This window comes from Saccopteryx leptura, chromosome 4 (assembly GCF_036850995.1).
Source record: "Saccopteryx leptura isolate mSacLep1 chromosome 4, mSacLep1_pri_phased_curated, whole genome shotgun sequence".
NCBI lineage: Eukaryota > Metazoa > Chordata > Mammalia > Chiroptera > Emballonuridae > Saccopteryx > Saccopteryx leptura.
Genome location: NC_089506.1, coordinates 188,270,902 through 188,296,501, shown reverse-complemented (window position 1 = coordinate 188,296,501; position 25,600 = coordinate 188,270,902). Strand labels below are relative to the sequence as shown.

The 25,600-nt window shown below is 42.9% G+C and overlaps 1 protein-coding gene across 2 annotated transcripts in view; it reads right to left on the bottom strand.

Moving 5' to 3' along the window:
• The window catches only part of AZGP1 (alpha-2-glycoprotein 1, zinc-binding), a 49,363-nt gene extending 37,244 nt beyond the window's left edge, over positions 1 to 12,119 (bottom strand). For both annotated transcript variants that reach the window (XM_066382190.1, XM_066382191.1), the window contains exon 1: positions 11,948 to 12,119. In XM_066382190.1, coding sequence (XP_066238287.1) covers positions 11,948 to 12,104 — 157 coding nt within the window. In that variant the 5' untranslated portion in view covers positions 12,105 to 12,119. The remainder of the gene's footprint in view (positions 1 to 11,947) is intronic.
• Positions 12,120 to 25,600: the final 13,481 nt, after the last annotated feature.

The window sequence follows — 25,600 nt, the reverse complement described above, 5'->3', positions numbered from 1 at the left end:
AAACAGAACACCGAGTTTTCTTAACCCCAACAAACCCACTCCAAGGCACATCATAATAAAGATGACACAAACCAATGACAAAGAAAAAATTCTCAAGGCAGCCAGGGAAAAGAAGAGTACAACATATAAAGGAAGGCCTATTAGATTATCATCAGATTTCTCAGCAGAAACTCTACAAGCTAGAAGAGAGTGGACCCCAATATTTAAAGCCCTGAAAGAGAGGAACTTTCAGCCAAGAATACTATACCCATCAAAGTTATCCTTCAAGTACGAAGGAGATATAAAAACATTCACAAATACAGAAAAGATGAGAGAATTTATCAGCAGAAAACCCCCACTCCAGGAAATACTAAAGGGGGTTTTCCAACCAGATTCAAAGAACAAAAGAAAACAAAACCACAAGTAACAGCTCCACCAAGAACACAATAAAACCAAACTTAAACTGTGACAACAAAAGAAAAAAAGGGGGGGAGAGGATGGAGATTAACAGTAGCAAAGGACGATGAAGTGCAGAAATACTAATAAGATAGGGTACTACAATGAATATGGTAGGTACCCTTTTCATTACTTAATGGTAACCACCCTTGAAAAAACCACCACAAAAACAGAATAAAGAGGAAGCCAGTCACATGGAAACACAGTGTTTCCGTGCTGTGATGGGCTCTTTGCAGAGGGGTTCCTTGATACAGAGCCACATGCTATCCTAAAGTGACTGAGGAATTGTTAAGAAGGAGATAATGTGTGACAAGGAGGCCCTCCTGGGGTGTCCTGAAATTGCACTTGAAGTTGGTGTGCCTGCCAGAGGAAGCTGTTGGGGATGACTGTTGGCTGGGCAGAGGCGACCTTGGAAGGACTCCTTCATCTTCCCTGATGTGACTTGTTGGTGCCTGTAGCCAAGCCCCACCCTTGGGTCACCTGAGCCCTGTGACCCCTTCTCAGTTGTCCCCTATCCACCTCCTCATGAACACTTTCTACCACTTCTTGCCAAGCTCTCCGAGCCTTTCACTCCTCCTCTGCAATCTGAATCCCCCCAGGAAATTTCTCTGGGTGTGCTGAGTACCTCTTTGCTCTCCCCCCAGCCTCCCTACATCCGACCTGGCCTCAAGTTCTCTGAGGTTTCCTCCCTCTTGTCCACTTGGGCCCCATCACTCATGTCACGGGTTTGGGGGTGGGATCTCATATTCCAGTCTGCCTGGACCCTGGCATATTCATGTGGACTTTGGGTTTCTTCATTGGTCTGAGATTTTTTTTGTCACGTGCTTTTCATTTTTTTAAATTTTAAATTGACATTTTTAAATTAGTGATCTATCACTGCATTGTTGCCTCTGGTATTGAATGTTTTCCCTTGTAGTCTTCCTGATGTTCATTCAGGCAGGTCATTATTTTGCCCAATGGGAGAGAATCTGGATTTCATGACTTAAAAGAGAGTCAGCTCAGAATTTTGAAGGTCGGGAATAATTTTCTTAAGTAGCTGTGCTTAGAGGGGACTCTGGAATAATATGGAATGTGAGGGCTACTAAGTTGAAAGGTGGGCCCTGGCCAGTTGGCTCTGTGGTAGAGTGTTGGCCTGACGTGCTGGAGTCCCTGGTTCGATTCCCGGCCAGGGCACACAGGAGAAGCACCCATCTGCTTCTGCACTCCTCCCCCTCTCCTTCCTTTGTGTCTCTCTCTTCCCCTCCCACACCCTAGGCTCCTTTGGAGCAAAGTTGGCCTGGGCCCTGGGAATGGCTCTGTGGCCTCTGCCTCAGGCGCTAGAATGGCTCTGGTTGCAACAGAGCAACGCCCCAGATGGGCAGAGCATTGCCCCCTGGTGGGCATGCTGGGTAGATCTTGGTCGGGCACATGCGGGAGTCTGTCTGACTGCCTCCCTGTTTCCAACTTCAGAAAAATTCTAAAAAAAAAAAAAAAAAAGATGAAAGGTGTAGGAAGATCTTGTCACACACAAGATGGAAAAGAACTGTCTTATGCTGTTGAGGGTTAATAAAAAGTCAGGCTTGAGAGTTGTAATCTGTTTTGGGTGTAATCATGTGAAAAAAATTCCTAAGTAGGCACGGTAGGTTGCAATGCCCCAGACCCATACATTCTTCAGTTACAGCCTGGTTTATTATTGTTCCTGTACATCCAGGTTAACACAACTTTGAAATATCAGCAGTAGTATCCCTGGAAGGGGGTATTAACCCCCAAAAGAGCACAAAGTCTTGTTAACTATTCTATAAGCCAATCCCTGCCTTACTTTCTCTCCCTCACGTAATGCTCCTCACCTTTCCTCCTTATTTTCAAATGCATAAGAAAAGCCCCAAACCTGTTATTTTGTTGAGCTTTTGAGATTTTGCTTTTGGCATATTTCATCAGTTTGGCTCAAATATATCTTATATGGGTTTCCTAAAGGTTTAGACTATTCTTTTTCTTTTTTACAGAAAGTCAGAGAGGTATAGACAGGGACAGACAGACAGAAACAAAGAGATGCACAGATGAGAAGCATCAATCATTAGTTTTTCATTGCCCATTGCGTGCCACACCTTAGTTGTTCATTGATTGCTTTATCATATGTGCCTTGACCGTGAGCCTTCAACAGACCGAGTAACGAGCCAGCGGCTTAGGGTCCAAGCTGGTGAGCTTTGCTGAAACCAGATGAGCCTGTGCTCAAGCTGGCGACCTCAGGGTCTTGAACCTGGGTCCTCTGCATCCCAGTCCGATGCTCTATCCACTGCGCCATGGCCTGGTCAGGCTAGACATTTCTTATATTGACATTTACTTGGCAGAGTCAGTGGGATTCTGAAAAAGCCCACATAAGACCTCCCTGCAGACCTGGACCCAATGCGAGGTACAATCAAGGGCTTATTGTACCCACAGGCTTCCCATTTTGCATTGGGGGATCTTAAGTTTTTCTCAAAATTTTGAGCCTCCTGGCTTTAAGCAGCAGGCCATGATTTTATCTGAGCTGTTTTTAGAGGATCCTTGAGGTGAATAAGGATTGTAGTAACACAGGGAAAAGAAAAAAATGGGTTGCTGCTTTAATTTTGTCTTTCTAATTGTAGTGCTTGCTGAGGATCTGAAGAAAATTTTTGATGATTAAACAAGAGCTTAACTTTCTTTTGCTTGGAAAGAGAGAGGACTCTTGCATCCCCTACCAGAATATCCAGTGAGGTCATTATAGTTGTTCAGTTCCCGAATCTGGCGTGGCGGAGAAGGGTGCTGCTGACTTGTTCAATGCAGTAACACGTGATCTTGGAAGCCAGTGGGAATCCAGGGAAGAGGGGCAGGGCACCCTGGAGCAGGAGCACCTTGAAAGAGGGGCCCATGCATTGGAGTGTTGATTTTGGGTGGCATCTGGCAAGTTTCCCCACCCTTCTTCAAGTACTCTTAGATGCCTGAAAAAAGATTTTCTCTAGGGCATAAATCAGCCTTACAGGGATATCACTGCATTTGGCTCATCTGGAGACGTGCATGTAGGTTATGTTATCCCCTAGAAGTGTGTTCAGACTCTACAGATCTCAAAATAAACATGGGAAATTGTGCCTTCCAGGTCAACAAGGCCCAGCACTGTCAGCCTCCCATTTGTAAGTGTAGCAGGCAGTTAGACAGGCATGAGCAGAGTAAGAATGATAGGCCAGGTGCAGAGGGTCACCAGGGCAGAGAGCCCCAGGTGCCTAGCAATGGGCATGACTACAAGTCCTTGCACAGACTTTTCCCTTGACATTAACACCTGGAGATGACAGCTAGTCCTCACCTGTGTTTCAGTTCCAGGCCCAGAAAAGCAGCAAAACTAGGAGGAGAGATCAGTGGCGTAGGGAACATAACTGGTGCTCGGCGCACGACTGTTTATTTGCGCCTCCTTCCCCTTCTACTAGGCTTTTTTTGCTTGTATTGGAGACCATTTGGCGCCCCTCTGCGAGGTGAGACTTGGGCATGATAAACGCCTTGTCCCTTCCCCCAACCTCATCACTACGCTACTGGGAGAGATGCCATGGACATCAGGATAGGCTGCAATGACTGATGACCCCTTCTTCCAGTGCTGACCAATCAGTGGAGACCATAACCCTGAGGAAACACACTGAGGAAGCTGATGAGTACTCTACTGAGGTCCTCCCCTGAGACCTCAGATTAAAGCCCTCAGGATGGAGGACCCAGGTCTCTACAAAACATGCCTGCTCTCCCCCTCCCCCTTCCTCTTGGGTGTTTTCTTTGCCTCTCTCTTTCTCCTAAGCTCCAAGGGCCCTTCTTTTGCTTCTGTAACTTGTTTCTTCAGCCCATTTATTCTAAGGCTTTGTTTTCTACTCTGTGACTTACTAAATAAACTTTCTTATATGGTTTGAGTCTTGGTTCTAAATTCTTTCTTGTCTAGAACTCAAGTACTGAGGTTGTTGAACTGAGGTCTGGCCTGAGTCCACTCAGCACTAATGCCTGGTGCCTTTTGTGCACTGCTAACATAACTACAGTGGCCGACATGAGGATCCTTTGCTACTTCTAAATTAATCTTTTGCATGCACAATTAGAGAAAGTCATGTATAAAACTAGGCAGTATGAATGGAAACCAAATTTAATTGATCTCTTGAAACTTCAAGATGAAGATTTAGATAAATAGATCCACCTATGATGTTATTTAGGTGTCAATCCAATTCTTTGAAGAATTAATAAATGGCTGTCCTTATTTTAAAAGGAGAAAGGTCGTTTGGAATTTGACTTGTCAAAGACAATTATAAATTGTAAATACCTCCAGGAAGAAGTTAGATCTAATTGTTTTTTATATAACTAGTGAGATTTTTCTCATGGCTAAATGGTCTTTGTTTGTGTCTGTGTATGTGTATCTATATATATGTATACTGTATATGTGAGATACCTTTCTACCTCCTGATAGTTCTGTTAAAATTGATTTAAAGGCAATGCTTGCTTATAAGAATTGGATATTCTATAATTCGCAGTAATATAGGCACTAACCTAAATGTTTATTCAAGTTCATGTGATCTAAGATTAATCCTTACTTAGTAAGCTAGCTTAAGTTTATTGGTTTAAGTAGAACAGACATGTCATTTTGCCTGGGTTTTACAAAAATAAGTTTATGTTGATAATTTGCTTTTATGTTTGAAAAATGTTTCTTAAGGTTATAAAATGTTCAAGCTAAAGTATGCTTTTGGCTTCTTACTTTTCATTAGACATTGGGATTTTTTAAGAAAGGCTTTAGTTATTGATTTTACAGAGAGAGGAGGTGGGGGTGGCTACAAGATATAATTGCTTCACTGTAGCTATCACTGGTTAATTGTCATATTTGCCTTGACCCAGTAGGTCCAGGGTTTCCAAACGGTGACCTCCACGTTCCAGGTTGGTGCTCTATTCACTGTGCCACCTCAGGCTACAATTCACATTGAGGTTTTAAGGGTTAAAATTTTAATATATGACCCTGGCCAGTTGGCTCACTAGTAGATTGTAGGCCCAGCATGTGGAAGTCCTGGGTTGATTCCCTGTCAGGGCACACAGGCACAGCAACCATCTGCTTCTCCACCCTTCCCCCTCTCCCTTCTCTATCTCTCTCTTCCCCTCTCATAGCCAATGCTCCACTGGAGGAAGTTGGCCCAGGTGCTGAGGATGGCACCATGGCCTCTGCCTCAGCCGCTAAAATGGCTCCAGTTACAATGGAGCAGATGGCCCCAGCTGTGCATAGCATTGCCCTTTAATTGGCTTGCTGGGTGGATCCCGGCCAAGCACATGTGAGAGTCTTTCTCTTTGCCTCCCTGCTTCTTACTTAAGAAAAATACAAAAAATAAAAATAAAAATTGTAATATAGGTAGAAATAACTCTGTAGTGTTTCAGCAGGGCCCCTGGAATTCCTCAAAATATTTGAATGCTCATGGGTAGCATTGTCAAAAAAGTGATGTGAACATCTAGGTAATATTGTACAAATAAACAATGGTTATAATTAAATGAATAATCAGTGCTATGGAAACCCAAGACAGCCACTTGGTTTTTCCTGGCTCCCTGCCTCCTCATTTTTAAGATTTTGCAGTGTTTCATGCATCACAGTGAATTTAAGCCAGACCTAGTTGAGGAAACTACTCAGCTGACATTCTCACAAGGAGACATCTTACACTATTGTCAAAGTTTGATAGAGTCACTTCAAGAAAATATTAAGTTGGTAATCACTTTCTTTCACAGTCAGCATTCAGGAGACAATGACATTAAAAATCATTTGACTGCCACATGGAGATTTTGTTTGTTGGAAAGGATATAAAATAAAACACAGTGTCATTGGAAGGGACCTTATCAGGCACTTAACTAAAAAGTGGACATCTATCCCTGTTTATGGACATCAAAGACTGCTGGGGGATGGGAAGCTGGCACCAGGGGTAGACAGCTATCCCTAGACATCAACAAGGCTTTTATGCCTACTATTTGATATTGAACTCAGTCTATTTGGTTTAGTTATCCTTCTTTTCTTCTTCTTTTCCAAGTGAGAGGACAGGAGATAGAGATACAGACTCCGACATGTGCCCTGATTGGATCCACCCGGCGACCCCCGTCTGGGGACATTGCTCTGCCTGTTTGGGGCCATGCTTGCAATTGTGCCATTTTTAGTGCCCATTTCGGAGGCTGCACAGAGCCAGCCTCAGGGTCCAGGGCAATGTGCTCAAACTAATCAAGTTTTGGCTGCAGGAGGGTAAGAGAGAAAGAGAGAAAGGGGGAAGTAAGGGGTGAAGAAGCAGATGGCCGCTTCTCCTGTGTGCCCTGACTGGGAATCAAACCCAGGACATCTACACTCTAGGCCGGTGCTCTACCACTGAGCCGACTGGCCAGGGCCTTGGTTTGGTAATCTTTACGTCTTTGATAATGATATTAGTCATTTTAATAGTTGTACTTGCCGTTGGGTTTTTCTATATAGTCCAACTATTTATGATTACTGAACATGTATAATATAATTATTAATACTCTTTCTGTAGCTTATGTAAGTGTTATACTGGATGCCAAATACAGAAAAATGCGACAGAAGGCAGATCTCATATCACGAAAGTTCACAGAATAAAAACAATGCAGAATTTTGTTTTTGTTTGTTTTGTTTTGTTTTTGTAATGAAGGCCATAAGACCTGACTGCCTTCCACTTTCCTGCCCTTCCCTTTTGGGAAGAATTCAACCTCAACCTAGGTCCATGGTTGTAGTATTACCCCATGTCCAATGGTCAACAAGACAACTTCAACACTGAGACTTCCTAGGATTGAGCTTCCTAGTACTGTGAGATCATACCATCCAAGCAAGTTTGGTCATCCATGCATCCTTTGTGTTGATTTATGACCAAAAATGAAAACTGTGAATGAAAAAAAAGTGGGGCATTTCATGGAAAGTAATGTCATAGGATGACCTATTTATAAATTCCTCACAGGGCAAGTCATGGTGGGCAGTCATGCCCCATGCCTATAACTTCTTTGGTGAAAGGTTATAAGCCAGCCTTGTTCATTGTTCTTATGCATCTAGGTTAACGCACCTCCGAAATAACCTTCAAAGTGGATATTAACTCTCAAGGAAGCACATGATCTTGTTAATGATCCTTTAATCTAATCCCTGCCTTGATTTCTCTCACCTGCTTACATTCCTTTCTTATTTTCTTTTTCTTTCTTTTTATTATAGCAAGAAAAGAGAGAGAGAGATAGAGAGGAACAGGAACAGAGAGAGATGAAAAGCATCAACTCGTAGTTTCGTCACTTTAATTGTTCATTGATTGCTCTCCATATGTGTTTTGCGGGGGGTGGGGGTCTAATTGAGCCAGTGACCCCTTGCTCAAGACAGAGACCTTGGGCTTCAAGCCAGTGACCATGGGATCATGTGGATGATCCCATGCTCAAGCTAGTGACCTCAGGGTTTCCAACCAGGGACCTCAGTGTCCAAAATTGATACTCTATCGACTGTACCACCATAAGTCAGGCACCTTTCTTATTTTCAGATGAATAAAAGAATCTTCAAAATTGTTATTCTCCAGAGCATTTGAGATCTTGCTCTGTGGCATATGTCATCAGTTTGTCTAAAATAAACTATAAAATTCTCATAGGTATGAGTAATTTTTACATGCACAAACCTGTGCATGTTGGTGAGAGACTCAATTAAAAAACCTACTGACCACAAGAAATTCAATTAAAAATAAATAAATGAAATTATACAAGTTTTTCATGTCAAGAAACTTCCAATTAAATGAGTGAGTCCAAGAATATCAGATGATTCTTGCCTGCCAGGAGTGTATCCTGGAGGGGTGAAGCCTCTCAAATAGCCTATAACTGTGTGTGGACACAAAGCCAGCTTGGTGTGGGAAAGCTGGAGTAGCTGGAATAGAAGGCAGTGTCTCATGGAGGTAAGAAAATTCTGGGGAAACTGAGGTACAGAAGAAACTTTAGATTGATTTTTAGGAGTTGCAGAGTTCCATGGCCTCATAACTAGAGGGGACATCAGGAGTGGGTGCCTGAACAACACTCAAGATACCAGGTGGCCATGCCACACAACAGTGGAGACCCCAGAAAAGATGGGCAGTGAACATTGCTTCCAATGGGTACCAAGATTTAAAAATGATTCAAATGTTTGGGGGCAGGATGAATGATAAAATCGAGTGACATTTCTATAGCATCTAAAGTTTAATAATCTGATTTACTATGTTTGCCAAGCAAGGTGATTAGTGTTGATTACATATCACAGATTAGGTCATGGGAAACACTAAGGGGAAACACAACAGTAAGTCAGCTCAGCGACCAGCATTCAAGCCTGTGTCTCCAAATGCACCACCTGTCTGTTCTCTTCACAGCTTCTCCGGGTCTTGCTGATGGCAGTGATGGCCATTCTGAGCTCACCTCTGTCATGCCCCAGTGAAAGGGTGACTACTGGTTTCCAGATTCCTGCCCCTCATTCCATGGGACAACGAGGGGCTGGGCCAGGCTGCCGTGCTGCACGTGGCAGGAGTAGGGGCCTCTGTCCAAAGAGGGGATTTCCACCACCACCCAGTACAGGTAATTGCCATTTTCAGTGAGAAGACTGTCATTCTGCAACTCAGTCTCCATTACATTGCTTCCCCGAGTCCAATACATACTAGTTGGCTCTGGGAAAAAGTTGTTGATCATTCACTTGAGGTACGTGCTGGGTCTTCCTGGGCCCACCTGGCTGGTGATGGACACAGAGGGAGGATCTGTGGAGAGACACAGCATGGAGGTTGAGGGTTTGAAGGGGCTGGTTCCCTGCTCATGTCTCCCCCCAGCCCCGGAGTCTGGGATGAGCAGAGCTTTCAGCTTTTACCTGCCTCATCAAGGAAACTTCCAGAGTAGGGAACTTGAGGCATTCCATGAGCCTTCCTTGCTGGATAGTGGAATATCCGTGGCTACTTTCTTGCCTCCCAGCACCCCCTGCCCACCCTCATACATTGACTACTGCAACTGAGAAATGTGAATGCACATGCATTGTTTTGTTTTTTCCCAAACCTTCCAGTGGTCTTGATGGCTCCTGCCTCCCCTAGTCTGAGCCCTGCTCCTAGATTCTGCCTGCTGCTGTGATTCAGACCTTTCTCTGCTCCTCCCACAAGAACTTCTTTCTGATTAATTCTCTTTTTTCAATTTAGAAAGTAAAGATTTTATTGTTATTAGAGAGAGATAGGAGAGGTAAGCATCAACTCATAGTTGGTCCTCTTATGTGCTTTGACCATGCAAGCCTGTGGTTTCAAACCAGCAACCTCAGCACTCTTGGTTGTGGCTTTTTCCACTGCACCACCACAGGTCAGGCTCTGCTTAATATTTCAACCAAGGTCTCAGCTGTTTCAAGCAATCCTGCTCACACTTACTCATCTTCATCCTTTCTGGGCAGACATTTTATACACCTGCCTTCTCCCCACCGCCAAGCCAACAGGCATATCATAGAGAGAAATTGACTAGAAACCTCAGGTTATGACTTAGAATGGATCAACAAAAGGTAAGACCAGAATGGATCTCAGAATTACCATGCCTGTTCCTGCACTTTAGTGGGAGGTAGGAAGGGGTAGAGGGTGGAGCATTTTCATAATTAATTTTGAAATGGAATCCTGATATAACTCTCTTGGATGTTACTAATGTTAGGCCATATAGCAGGTTTCTAGTTTCAGTACTGAAGTTATTGTCACTAATTAGTTTATACATGTGATTACCATTTTACTCAGTGGATGCTGAGTGATATAGATTACCCTCTGTAATGTGACTGGGCCTCCACTAATCAGTTGAAGGCCACAGAGAAGAGGCTGAGTTCTCCACAGCAAGCAGGAACTCTGCCTCCAGACTGCCTTTGGACCCGAGATGGCAGCGTAATCTCTTCTCTGGTCTCCAGTGTGCTGACCTACCCTGTAGATTTCAAACTTCCCAGCCTCCACAATGGTTTTGAGTTGTATCCTTAAAATAAACCTCTCGGCCCTGGCCGGTTGGCTCAGCGGTAGAGCGTTGGCCTAGCGTGCGGAGGACCCGGGTTCGATTCCCGGCCAGGGCACACAGGAGAAGCGCCCATTTGCTTCTCCACCCCTCTGCCGCACTTTCCTCTCTATCTCTCTCTTCCCCTCCCGCAGCCAAGGCTCCATTGGAGCAAAGATGGCCTGGGCGCTGGGGATGGCTCTGTGGCCTCTGCCCCAGGCGCTAGAGTGGCTCTGGTCGCAATATGGCGACGCCCAGGATGGGCAGAGCATCGCCCCCTGGTGGGCAGAGCGTCGCCCCATGGTGGGCTTGCTGGGTGGATCCCGGTCGGGCGCATGCGGGAGTCTGTCTGACTGTCTCTCCCCGTTTCCAGCTTCAGAAAAATGAAAAAAAAAAACAAACAAACAAAAAAACCTCTCTTTCTCGCATATGCATGAGATTCATGCTTTCTCTCTGGAGAACGCTGACTAAATTCTACTACAGTGCAGGATGTGATTAACAATCAAAATATGATCAATTGTTATAAAACATATTCTTACTAATTTTTCAGAAAATGTTATAAATTTTAAACTTACACAGTTGTGTTTACATTCCTCATCCTGAAATATTGTATACTAAAAATGTCCTCAATACTCTGTCCTAAAATCGACTATGGTTCTGCCTGAGCTCCAGCTGGCCTCCCAGGTCCACTGTCGTAGCATCTCACTGTGGAGTGAGGGAATGGGTCTGTTTCTTTTTTTTTTCTTTTCTTTTCTTTTTTGTATTTATTTGAAGCTGGAAACGGGGACGCAGTCAGACAGACTCCCGCATGCACCCGACCGGGATCCACCCAGCATGCCCACCAGGGGGCGATGCTCTGCCCATCTTGGGGTGTCGCTTTGCTGCAATCAGAGCCATTCCAGCGCCTGAGGCAGAGGCCACAGAGCCATCCTCAGTACCCGGGCAAACTTTGCTCCAATGGAGCCTTGGTTGCGGGAGGGTAAGAGAGAGAAAGAGAGGAAGGAGAGGGGGAGGGGTGGAGAAGCAGATGGGCGCTTCTCCTGTGTGCTCTGCCGGGAATGGTACCCGGGACTCCTGCATGCCAGGCCGACGCTCTACCACTGAGCCAACCGGCCAGGGCCGGGTCTGTTTCTAAAAGCATCCTTCAGTTAATATGTTCTACAAGTGCACTATGGAGTTTCTGTCTTTCTTCCTGAGAGTCAGACAGGTATGTCCAGCCATTGAAAGGAGGGAGGAACAAAATGTTCCACCTGTGGGCTTTGCTCTGTCCTGGCTGCATGACCCAGGACAGGTCACTTCACTTGTCCGGTCTTAGTTTTGTTCATTTGTCTAATAAGAATTTAAGTTCTAATTCTTTAAGGCATTATTTATCATGAGTCCACAGACTCCTTAAATGCTTCTACAAGTGTATAATCTGAGTTAGTTGACAACCTCAAACAGCCATTCCTCCTGTACACTGGGAATCTTAGCTTATCTGGGGCCCTCTTTCTGCCCACCTATCTCCTTCATTACCTTTCTTCTGTTCTTCTCCATACCCAGCCCTTACTTCCCAACTCACCATCTTGGGTCTTCTGGGAGAATGCAGGACCCAGAACAAGCAGTAGAGACAGCAGGACAGGCACCGTTGTGCTCATTTTGTCTGAGTGGAAGGTACTCTGCTTCTCTGTGTCTGGAGCAGAGTACTTGGAGAGAGTTCCAGTTATATTTTTGGGCATGGCTGGCTTTGAGCCTTGTTCTGGTGAGTTAAATTCACAGGCCAATGAGTGTGCCAGGATGGGCTTCTCTCCCAACGGTGAGAAAACAAGATACACAAGCCAGGCATGGCGGATGTTGTATTCAGTGAGTCTACAGACTCTCTGCCAATGGATAGCTCGGACAGCCAATCTGGTGTTTGGACTTTATCATGGGCCCCCACATTTGTCACCTTGTTGGCAGCAGCATGTGCTTATAGGAGTAGTTCTATGGTGTGGTTGGACCTGTTCTTCTCATGCCTAATTTGGATTGTCTCCAATGATTCTGAGAAATAGCTGGTAAATAAATACATTTTTTGCTTAAAGTCAGAATAGGAATCTGTTTCATCAACTAATGATGTGACTGCTACTGAAACAGGGACAGGATGTTTTCAGGCAACAGTCTCTCAGAGAAATGGAGGAAAGGGAACCAGGCTTGGTTAAGGGGCCAGATTGGAGCTAAAGGCAGTTAAAAGCTCAATGTTGGGCATAGTCCTGCAGGCTGTGATAAAAGTGGAGGCTCAAACACCTTCCTGAATCATCTATTTTGGTCAAGTAGAATAAAATGCTCAGTGATGGCAAATTTTTAGTTCCCAAGTAGCTGCTACCACAGGACAGTGTGATGGGTTTGAGGAATTCAAGAAAAAAGTTTGGGATAGTTGAGTCCATAAGTGCTGAAGCTTAAAGAAATACACAGTAAATCAAAAGGAAAATTATCAATTCAAAGTCCAACATGAAAACCAGGCCGTTTCTCATACAGCAGAAGAATTCTTTTGTCTCTTCTAGTTCCAAGGACAAAACAGATGTAAACCTAATAGAGCCTAGTGATGAAAACAAGGTTTCATAACTCATTCACAAACCTAAAACGTCTAATAGTCAAGTGTGACCTAGACATTCCTACAAATTTTGTACAATTGTTACTTACAGTGGGGAACAAGAGGTCTGGAGAACAAACCAAAGTGTGGAATGGCATCAAGAAAGGCTTCATGAGATGTGATTGGGCAGGATATGGAACAGGTATAGAATTTCTTCTGGCAGCAGGGAAAATTTTTCTAAGGAATAGTGATGGTATTTGTCTTGTTCATTTTTATGTCCCTTATACTTAGACCAGTGCCTGGTGTAAAAGGAGATAGTAAACATTTTTTAAAATTTTTATTTATTTTTTTAATGTGAGAGACAAATGAGAAGAGAGAGGGGCAGACAGACAAGAAGGGAGAGAGATGAGAAGCATCAACTCATACTTCACTTTCATTGTTCATTGATTGCTTTCTCATATGTGCCTTGACCAGGGGCTGGGGGAACTACAGCTGAGCCAGTAACTCCTTGCTCAAGCCAGTGATCTTGGGCTCAATCTAGGGACTTTGGGCTCAAGCCAGAGACCATGGGGTCATGTTTATAATCCCACGCTTAGTCCAGTGACCCCGTGCTCAAGCTGGTGAGCTTGTGCTCACACCAGATGAGACCGCACTCAAACCATTGACCTTGCGTTTTGAACCTGGGTCCTAGGAGTCCCCGGCTGACATTCTATTCACTGCGCCACAGCCTGGTCAAGTAGAGACAGTAAACACTTATAAAAATAGCTGAATAAATAAATGATCCAAAATGAAAAAGAGACAATGCCAGACCTCTCGAAAGTTCACTGAGGACATTTTGATAGAAACAGGTCTTAGGTAGAAGACTGAGGGGAAGAGAGGTGGAGTGATAAAATCAAAAGGAAGTTGGAGTTAAATTCTATAGGACGCTCATTCAATGAGTATCTCGCTCTTCGATCGATGGGGTACATTTCACTACTGTGCGTTTTCCCTCACGGCCTGTCTTCTATGCATACCCCATTCCTCTAAGGGTCATCAGTACTTAGCCTTCTGTACATCTACATTCTTGACAGTTATTCTCAAGATAAATTTTATTTAAATATTTTTTAGAAATTATTTACTCATTTATTTTCTTTCAAGACAATTTTGTATGATTTTCTTTTTTTTTATTTCAGAGAGAGAGAGAGAGACAGAATGTAAAGGAGAGAGATGAGAAGCATTAATTCTTTCTTGCGGCACCTTAGTTGTTCATTGATTACTTTCTCATATGTATCTTGACCAGGGGTCTACAGCAGAGTGAGTGACCTCTTGCTCAAGCCAGCGACCTTGGACTCAAGGTGGTGAGCCTTGTTCAAACCAGATGAGCCTGTGCTCAAGCTGGCTACCATGGGGTCTTGAATCTGGGTCTTCCACATCCTAGTCTGTTGCTCTATCCACTGTGGCACTGCCTAGTCAGTCTCAAGATAATTTTGAATGCATAATTAAAACATGGAAAATACAGAGGAATCCAGTTCTATGGAAATTCAGGCCTTTTCACGTGCCCCTGTGGGCCATTGGACTGCTGGCAGCCCCTCCACCCCTCAAACAGAGCAGGATGCTATTTTAAAGTGACTGACTGAGGAATTGTGAAGAAGGAGATAATTTGTGACAATGAAGTCCTCCTGGCATGGGGCTTCCTGAAGTTACAGTGGTAGGTGGTCCTGCCTACAGAGGAAGCTGTAGATGATTTTAGTTGGGTGGGCAGAAAGTGACCGAGGATGGATCCACATTTGGTTCTCCAGACCCCTGCCTCCTCTCTGATGTGACTAGTTGATGCCTATGGCCCAATCCCAATTTCAGGTTGCTTTCCTGTCAAGGCCTTGTGACCCTCCCCTCTCAGCTGCCTCTGCCCTCCTGGTCAGCAACAATCTTTCTACCTTTTCTTGGCCAATTATCTTCAGTCTTCACACCTCCTCTGAAATCAGAATCCCTCTGTGTGTGTGTGTGGGTGTTCTCTGTGCCTTCTCCTCCTGCCCCACATCTGGCCAGGACTCAGGTCTTCTGAGCTTTCCTCCTTCTCATCCGGATGGGCCCCTCATTCCTGTCAAGGGCTGGGTGCGATCCAACATTCTAGTCTTTATTGGCCCTGGCCACTAACTTGGATTCTGGGTTTTCTCATTGATCTGAGATTTTTCTCCGGTGAAGTTTTCTTATTTTTTTTCAAAATGTCATAATATTTTGAAATATTAATTGTACATTGTTGCCTCTTAACTATTTGAATTTTTCTTCCCTGCAGTCCTCCCTATGTTCAGACAGGACATTATTCTGCCCCAGGGAAGGGGAATGTGGATTTCACTTAAAGAAGCTGTTTCTCAGCTTTAATTTTGAAATTGAAGTAACCAAATAAAAAGGTATAGTCCTTAAATTAAGGCTTTTAGAAAGATAAGAGAGTTGACTCAGCATTCAGAAGGCTGGAGATGAATTTCTTTAGGAGCTCAGGTTAGGGGGTAGAGTTTGGATAGTTTGAAGTAGATGCGATTATTGTTATCAATGTGATCAATTGTTATAAAACTCATATTTTGACAGTCTGTGTATGTAATGAATTCAAAACCTGCACAGTTTAGCTTATATTTCTTCATTCTTAAATTTTGTTTGCCCCTCAAACCCCCAAAAAGGGCCTCATTCTCAGTCTTAGAATTGACTGGTTCTTCCCAAGCTCCCCGTGGGCTGCTTTCCCACAGCTTCCATGCTGTGGCATTTATTGCTTCTCTTGGCAACAGCATGTTATTATAGAACGGGTTCCATAATAACTTGCCTTCCAGGCCCACTGGCATAGACTGTGGAGGGAGTGAGGGCATGGGTGTCCTTCAGGAATCATCCCTCCAGGTAACCTGCCTTCACATTTCTCCCTTAGGGTTGCTGTCTCTTTCCCTGGGTGTCTGACAGGTACTTCCAGTCACTGGAAAAAAGAAGGAACAAAGAGTTCCACGTGTGTGATTCTTACTCTGTCCTGGGAATGTGACCTTAGGTAAGATCACTGAGTTTCTTTGGGTCTTGGTTTTGTTCATCTATATACTAAATTTTTTAAAAATCATTATTCTTTGAGGTCTGATTTAGAATAAGTCCAGAGGCTTTCTGAATACTTTTAAAAGAGTGTGAGCTGAGTTAGTTGAGAGCCTCAGACAGCCTTTCCCATTGTACAGTGGGAGTACCAGCTCCTTCTGGGGCCTTTCTGCCTTCATCCCATTCATCACCTCTCTTCCATTTTTCTCCACAGCTAGCTCTTGCTTCCACACTCAGCAGCTTCGGTCTCCAAGGGAACTTCAGGACCCAGAAGAGCAGCAAGGACAGCAGGAAATGCACTATTGTGCTCATGGTTCTTGACTAGAAGATTCTCTACTTCAGACTATTTGGAGACAGAGCCAGGTGTCGTTTTGGGAATGGCTGGCTTTGATCAAGGGGTCACTGGCTCACCTTGAGCTCTCCAGTTAAGGCACATATGAGAAGCAATCAATTAACAACTAAGGTGCCACAGCTATTAGATGATGCTTTTTATCTCTCTCTCTCTCTCTGAAAAAATCTAGGATAGTTAAGTCTACAAGTGCTGGAAAGATTAGAGAAAGAAAACAAAATCAAAAGCAGAAATTATTGACTCAAGCAGAGTCTGAACACCAGGCAATTCCTATAATGTTGCAGAAAGAATATTTTGTCTTTTCTAGTTGTGAGGATAAAACAGATGAAACTTAATAATGCCTAATGATTAAAACCTAAGAACAAAAAATGAGCTTTCATAACTTATATACAAAAACCTAAAAAAATCAATAACCAACTCTGACCAAGACACTCCTATCTATCTTATACAATTGTAATATGATGAGTGTTGACAAGAGCTTCGTTAGAGAAGGAAGTCAAGTGTGGTATTGGCATTGGCATTGGCAAAGGCTTCAGAAGAGATGAAAACAGTGATAAAATTTCTGTTGGCACGTTAAGGGCAAACTTTATAAGAACAAGGCTGGTGTGTGCCATGTTCATTTCTCTGTCCCTAGCAATAGTCCGTTTCCTGGCAGAAAGAAGACAATGAATAAACACTTACAAAAATAGATCAATGGGTAAATGAACAAAGACCAAAAGGGACAGCAGCAGACCTAGCTGAGAGTCTATTTCGAACTTAGTGGAAATAGAGTTCCCTAAGAAGATTGAGGGGTTGGGCAGTTTGCGTGGTATATATTCAGAAGGGATATAGAGAATTTTAAGAACTATCATCTGGCAAAACCAACTTTGAACTAAACTAATAGGACTCTTCAACTAAGGAACATTGAAGAAGTCACACAGAGACTGGTAGGAAAAGCAGAAATGCGGAGAGGGCTGCCCAGCTCCCCAGAGCTAACGACAGCCGGGAGAGACTCATGTGGCGATAAGTGAGTTTAGCAGAGAAGAGAGGGTCCTGAGCCCCAGGAACAAAGCCCCCACCTTCATCCCCAGAGCCTATAAGAGGTGTATGGATAGTATTTAGCTGGAAACAAGACAGAATATTGTTTGTGAGAAAGAGACTGATTTCTCAGACCCAGGATTCTTCTTCAAGGGACTGCGCAGAACAGTTCTCTCACAACCACTCATCCGGGGCTCTGAGGGACAGGGAGAGAGAGAGGACCGGAATAGCAGGAAGAGAGTGTAATCTAGGAGGCACAGGGAGAAACATTTTGGGAGACTGCCACCCTAACCCCTGGGATGAGTCACTCCCAAAATCTGAAGAGAATATTTCCCCTGGAAACAGCAATACCAGCAAAGGGAAGCAGGACACCAGCCAAACAAGCTCTCCCATGGCACTCAGAGCAGAGTCGCTTAGAAGGAGGGAGCTTTTGGGACTACAGTAGTGAGTGTTATGGTCTGAGCTGCAGCGCACCCACCCACATGGCTGAGGGCTCGGCAGGATGCGCAAGCCGGCTGGCCACCACTGGGCCCAGGTGTGAGCTCAGTCTTGCCTGGCAGGGGAGGAGTAGGCATGCAAAAGTGGTCAAACCCAGCTGTGGTTCCCCTGTAATTCAGCCTGAGGGAGAAGGGCTGGAACCCCAGAAGGGGTGGAGACCAGCCCTTGAGCAATGGCGCAGAAGAACAGCCTTGCCCCACCCATGGAACCAAGGCTTGTGGCCTGACTTGGGAGCCGGCTCCTCCCATGGGGGTGGAGCCAAAAACCCAGAACAGGTACAGTCCCACTACTGAGTGTGGGCATGCATTCCCGCCTGGCCTGTGGAGCCAAGGTTTGCAGCCGTCCCACGAGCGGGCTACTCCTGCAAGGGCGAGGCAGAAGCCTGGAAACAGGCGGAGACCCTCAGCTGAGCAAAGGTTCTCGCTACTGCCCTCAGGGCCGAGCATAATCCCACCCACAAGGGCAGGGCCAAGGCCAAGGCCACCAAGTCTTGTATACCCGAGCATGTGATCACAGCCACTCCCATGAAGGAGAGGCAAAAACCACAGCAACAGCCCCAGTGGGCAGGCAACAGCAACGCCCATACCCACAAGCCCTAGGCAGCAACAGCAGAGGGGTGGCATATCTGCAGACAGACCATACCTAGGGATAGAGGCCACACCCAGTGGACTCCAGTGGCCAAGACCTTTTACACAATGAAGATGAAAAGGCAGAGAAATGCAACACAAATGAATCAAGAGAAATCCCCAGGAAAGGACTCGAATGAATCCGATAGAATCAAATTACCAGTTCCAGGACGTCAGAGTAATGGCGGGGTAGGAAGCGATACCGATAAATCTCCCCCAAAACTCAACAAGATCTTCAACCAGAAACAGAAAAACCTATACTTGGAGCTTCCAGATGCTTCGCAATACACCCAAAGGTATGATTGAGTGAAAAATTGGCTAAATATATAACCAAACCCCGAAGGAAATAGGGAGTAAGAAATGCTCCGCCTTCCTCACTAACCTAAACAGGGCGGCTTTCTCTGGTAACTGTGAATATAGAAACTGAGGCGGGCAAAGGGGGTGAATACATCCAGGCCGCGAAACAAACGGCCGAACCAGGCTGTGGCACGGAGATCCAAGCCGAGGAAAATCTGATCCCGTGGCAACCCGGGCAATACAAGCTAACACTCGCGCCAAACCCAAACAAAGAAAGACAAGCGGCGCGGCCATTTTACCCGGTCTCCTGGTCGGTGCGCAGTTAGTGGGCGAGAGATTTCTTCCTAGGCCCCGGGAGTCAGTGCCCGTGTTGCCTCACGGAGAGGCAGGGTCAGAGGCCTTTCTGTGGGCCGAGGGCAGAGTCTCTGGGCAGCCCCAGTGCCCTGGGAAAGCCACGCACGGGAGGGAGTGAGAACTAATTCCAACGGTGGAGATTTTCCGTGCCGGAGGGTATTTCACTCAGAGGGAAAGCGGCCGGCCTCATATCCTGGTTTGCGCGCGCAGATAAGGAGTGAGCGATTCCTCCGAGTGCCTCGGCTGTGCGCGCCCGTGTCATCGCACAGAGGAGCAGAGTCAGGGGCCTTTGTGTGGGCCAAAGCGGAATCTCGGGCCGCCCCAGCGCCTTGCAAAATTTGCGCACGGGGACGGAGCGAGACTCAATTCCAACGCTGCAATTTTTCCCTGCGGTTGGGGGTTTCACTCAGAGCGTGAGACTGCTGGCCGGATATCCTGGTCTGCGCGCGCAGCCAGTGAGTGAGAGTTTCCTCCAAGCGCCCCGGAAGTGGGCACCCGCTTGTGTTACCGGACAGAGTGGCAGAGCCAGAGGTCTTTGAATGGCCGGAAAGCCCGCCTGATTATGCTAGCAGCTCTGACTGACTGAGCCTTACCCAGAGCCCTGTGCTGAGTGGAAATAGAGTGGGGAGTTGCCAGCTCTTTGAGCCTCTTACTATCCAGGCAGAGGCAGCAGCAACCCCATAGCTGGATTATCAGGCTACTAATTGAGGAAGGAAAGACTAGGAGAAAGGCTCTAGGAACACGGACTCTCTCACTGTCGGAGCCTATAAATGCTAATAGCATAGACTGCCAACGAGACTAAAGCACAATACATGACATTGCCATAGAGACTTATCAACTGCAAACCTCCACCTGAGCGTGGCAAAGGGGCAAAACCCGGGGTACAGAGTCACCGACCAGGAAGAGGGAGAGAAAAGAAAAAGCAAGAAGATAACCTCTCAAAATCAAGAATAATCTGCAGACTTTATAACCTATCCCATTTTATTATATTTGTTCGTTTGTTTCTCTTATCTTCATTCTTGATACTTTTTTTTTCCTCCTCCAATTTGGCCGATTAACTCTCTACCGGTCTTACTCTCTCCTCTCCTTGAACTACACTACCCATAAGTGTTACATCTCCCATTATCTTTTCTCTTCTCTTCCTTTCTCTCTATGAGGGTTGCACTCCAAAACCCTTAACTCTCTCTCTCTCTCTCCTTTCTTTTTTCTTCTTTTAGTGGTTCCCTCTTTTTTTTCTCTCTCTCTCTTTCTTTTATCCCTCTATATTAGTTTCTTCCTTTCTCCTTTACATCTCCTCTCACTCAAACCTCAATAACAAACAAATTATCTTATCTGGGACTCAAACTTATGTTTGTGGCATTCTGGGGGTTTTTTACTTCACCTTTTTAACTCACTAGCAGTGCTCCCATCCCTGGCTCTCCATATTATCTAGTTCTTGTTCCACTAAATACAATAGTAATTTTTTAATTTGTCCCCCCATTTTTCCGTTTTCCTCTTAATCCTCTCATCATAACTCTTAGACAACCAACACCTAAAAGCAAATCATTTTATTCTTGACCCAAATTTTTTCCTTATTTGCTTTTTGTGGGTCCATACGCTCTTTTTTTTTTCTTCTTTTTTCTTTTTTTTTTTTTTTTTTTTTTGCCCCTTTATTACTTTTCCCCAATTCAGGCCCTCCATCACAGGCATTGTTTGTTATAATTCACAGTCCACCACAAGATTTTATCAAGAAAGAGGGGAGAGGAGAGGAGAGGAAAAAAGGAGAAGGGGAATAATTTCTTTTTTTTTTTTTTTTAATTTTTATTTTATTTTATTTTTCTTTATTTCATTATTAATTTTTTTTAAAAAAAAAACTTTTTTTGATTTTTTTTTATTATTTTTTTAAACTTTTTATTCTTTATTAAATCTCATTAATACTATCAACAAAACCACCCTCAGATGCCATTAAGGAAGAGAAAATCGAATATCATGGATACAAAAGAAAGAGAGGTAACACAGCTAGATGAGGAAAAATCTATGGAGAAAAAATTTAATATATTGGAAACCTTGGAGCTAAATGACAGAGAATTCAAGATAGAAATCCTAAAAATCCTCCGAGATATACAAGAAAACACAGAAAGGCAATTTAGGGAGCTCAGAAAACAACTCAATGAACACAAAGAATATATGTCCAAGGAAATTGAAACTATAAAAACAAATCAAACAGAGATGAAAAACTCAATTCACGAGCTGAAAAACGAAGTAACAAGCTTAGCTAATAGAACAGGTCAGATAGAAGAGAGGATTAGTGAAATAGAAGACAAGCAACTTGAGGCACAACAGAGAGAAGAAGAAAGAGACTCAAAAATTAAAAAAAATGAGATAGCCCTACAAGAATTATCTGACTCCATCAAAAAGAATAACATAAGAATAATAGGTATATCAGAGGGAGAAGAGAGAGAAAATGGAATGGAGAACATACTCAAACAAATAATAGATGAGAACTTCCCAAGCCTGTGGAAAGAACTAAAGCCTCAAGTTCAAGAAGCAAACAGAACTCCAAGTTTTCTTAACCCCAACAAACCTACTCCAAGGCACATCATAATGAAATTGACACAAACCAACAGCAAAGAAAAAATTCTCAAGGCAGCCAGGGAAAAGAAGAATACAACATATAAAGGAAGGCCCATTAGATTATCATCAGATTTCTCAGCAGAAACTCTACAAGCTAGAAGAGAGTGGACCCCAATATTTAAAGTCCTGAAAGAGAGGAACTTTCAGCCACGAATACTATACCCATCAAAGCTATCCTTCAAATATGAAGGAGAAATAAAAACATTCACAGATACAGAAAAGATGAGGGAATTTATCATCAGAAAACCCCCACTCCAGGAATTACTAAAGGGGGTTCTCCAATCAGATACAAAGAACAAAAAAAAACAGAGCCACAAGTAAAAGCTCCAAGAAGAACACAATAAAACCAAATTTAAACTGTGACAACAACAAAAAGAAAGAGGGGGAGAAGATGGAGATTAACAGTAGCAAAGGACGATGGAGTGCAAAAGTACTCACAAAATAGTTCGCTACAATGAACAGGGTAGGGACCCTTTTCATTATTCAAAGGTAACCACCATTGAAAAAACCACCACAGAAGCACATGAGATAAAAAAGATAGCAACAGTGGAAAGATGTATGGAATACAACCAAATAAAAACAAAAGATAGAAAAACAAAAGAGAAGGATCAAACAAGACACAAAACTAACAGAAAGCAAGATATAAAATGGCAATAGGGAACCCACAAGTATCAATAATTACACTAAATGTAAACGGATTAAACTCACCAATAAAAAGGCACAGAGTAGCAGAATGGATTAAAAAAGAAAATCCAACTGTATGCTGCCTACAGGAAACTCATCTAAGTAACAAGGATAAAAACAAATTCAAAGTGAAAGGCTGGAAAACAATACTCCAAGCAAATAACATCCAAAAAAAAGCAGGTGTAGCAATACTCATATCGGATAATGCTGACTACAAGACAGGAAAAGTACTCAGAGACAAAAATGGCCATTTCATAATGGCTAAGGGGACACTGAATCAAGAAGACATAACAATTCTTAATATATATGCACCAAACCAAGGAGCACCAAAATATATAAGACAGCTACTTATTGATCTTAAAACAAAAACTGACAAAAACACAATCATACTTGGAGACCTCAATACACCGCTGACGGCTCTAGATCGGTCATCCAAACAGAGAATCAACAAAGACATAGTGGCCTTAAACAAAACACTAGAGCACCTGGATATGATAGACATCTACAGGACATTTCATCCCAAAGTGACTGAGTATACATTTTTCTCCAGTGTACATGGATCATTCTCAAGAATTGACCATATGTTGGGCCACAAAAACAACATCAGCAAATTCAGAAAAATTGAAGTTGTACCAAGCATATTTTCTGATCATAAAGCCTTGAAACTAGAATTCAACTGCAAAAAAGAGGAAAAAAATCCCACAAAAATGTGGAAACTAAACAACATACTTTTAAAAAATGAATGGGTCAAAGAAGAAATAAGTGCAGAGATCAAAAGATATATACAGACTAATGAAAATGACAATACGACATATCAGAATCTATGGGATGCAGCAAAAGCAGTGATAAGAGGGAAGTTCATATCACTTCAGGCATATATGAACAAACAAGAGAGAGCCCAAGTGAACCACTTAACTTCACACCTTAAGGAACTAGAAAAAGAAGAACAAAGACAACCCAAAACCAGCCGAAGAAAGGAGATAATAAAAATCAGAGCAGAAATAAATGAATTAGAGAACAGAAAAACTATAGAAAAAATTAATAGAACAAGGAGCTGGTTCTTTGAAAAGATCAACAAAATTGACAAACCCTTGGCAAGACTTACCAAGGAAAAAAGAGAAAGAACTCATATAAACAAAATCCAAAATGAAAGAGGAGAAATCACCACGGACACCGTAGATATACAAAGAATTATTGTAGAATACTATGAAAAACTTTATGCCACTAAATTCAACAACCTAGAAGAAATGGATAAATTCCTAGAAAAATACAACCTTCCTAGACTGAGTCAAGAAGAAGCAGAAAGCCTAAACAGACCTATCAGTAGAGAAGAAATAGAAAAAACCATTAAAAACCTCCCCAAAAATAAAAGTCCAGGCCCTGACGGCTATACCAGCGAATTTTATCAAACATTCAAAGAAGACTTGGTTCCTATTCTACTCAAAGTCTTCCAAAAAATTGAAGAAGAAGCAATACTTCCAAACACATTTTACGAAGCCAACATAACCCTCATACCAAAACCAGGCAAGGATGGCACAAAAAAAGAAAACTACAGACCAATATCTCTAATGAATACAGATGCTAAAATACTAAACAAAATACTAGCAAATCGAATACAACAACATATTAAAAAAATAATACATCATGATCAAGTGGGATTCATCCCAGAATCTCAAGGATGGTTCAACATACGTAAAACGGTTAATGTAATACACCATATCAACAAAACAAAGAACAAAAACCACATGATCTTATCAATAGACGCAGAAAAGGCTTTCGATAAAATACAACACAATTTTATGTTTAAGACTCTCAACAAAATGGGTATAGAAGGAAAATATCTCAACATGATAAAGGCCATATATGATAAACCATCAGCTAACATCATATTAAATGGCACTAAACTGAAGGCTTTCCCCCTTAAATCAGGAACAAGACAGGGTTGTCCACTCTCTCCACTCTTATTTAATGTGGTACTAGAGGTTCTAGCCAGAGCAATCAGACAAGACAAAGAAATAAAAGGCATCCATATCGGAAAAGAAGAAGTAAAGGTATCACTTTTTGCAGATGATATGATACTATACATCAAAAACCCCAAAGAATCCACAAAAAGACTACTAGAAACAATAAGCCAATACAGTAAGGTCGCAGGATACAAAATTAACATACAGAAGTCAATAGCCTTTCTATATGCCAACAATGAAACAACTGAGAAGGAACTCAAAAGAATAATCCCCTTCACGATTGCAACAAAAAAAATAAAATACTTAGGAATAAACATAACAAAGAATGTAAAGGACTTATATAATGAAAACTATAAAACATTGTTAAGGGAAATCGAAAAAGATATAATGAGATGGAAGAATATACCTTGTTCTTGGCTAGGAAGAATAAATATAATCAAGATGGCTATATTACCCAAAGCAATATACAAATTTAATGCAATTCCCATCAAACTTCCAATGACATTTTTTAAAGAAATAGAGCAAAAAATCATCAGATTTATATGGAACTATAAAAAACCCCGAATAGCCAAAGCAATCCTAAAGAAAAAGAATGAAGCTGGGGGCATTTCAATACCTGACTTCAAACTCTATTATAGGGCCATGACAATCAAAACAGCATGGTATTGGCAGAAAAATAGACACTCAGACCAATGGAACAGAATAGAAAGTCCAGAAATAAAACCACATATATATAGTCAAATAATTTTTGATAAAGGGGCCAACAACACACAATGGAGAAAAGAAAGCCTCTTCAATAAATGGTGCTGGGAAAACTGGAAAGCCACATGCAAAAGAATGAAACTGGACTACAGTCTCTCCCCCTGTACAAAAATTAACTCAAAATGGATCAAAGATCTAAACATAAGACCTGAAACAATTAAGTACATAGAAGAAGACATAGGTACTCAACTCAGGGACCTGGGTTTTAAAGAGCATTTTATGAATTTGACTCCAATGGCAAGAGAAGTGAAGGCAAAAATTAATGAATGGGACTACATCAGACTAAGAAGTTTTTGCTCAGCAAGAGAAACTGATAACAAAATAAACAGAAAGCCAACTAAATGGGAAATGATTTTTTCAAACGACAGCTCAGATAAGGGCCTAATATCCAAAATATACAAAGAACTCATAAAACTCAACAACAAACAAACAAACAATCCAATAAAAAAATGGGAAGAGGATA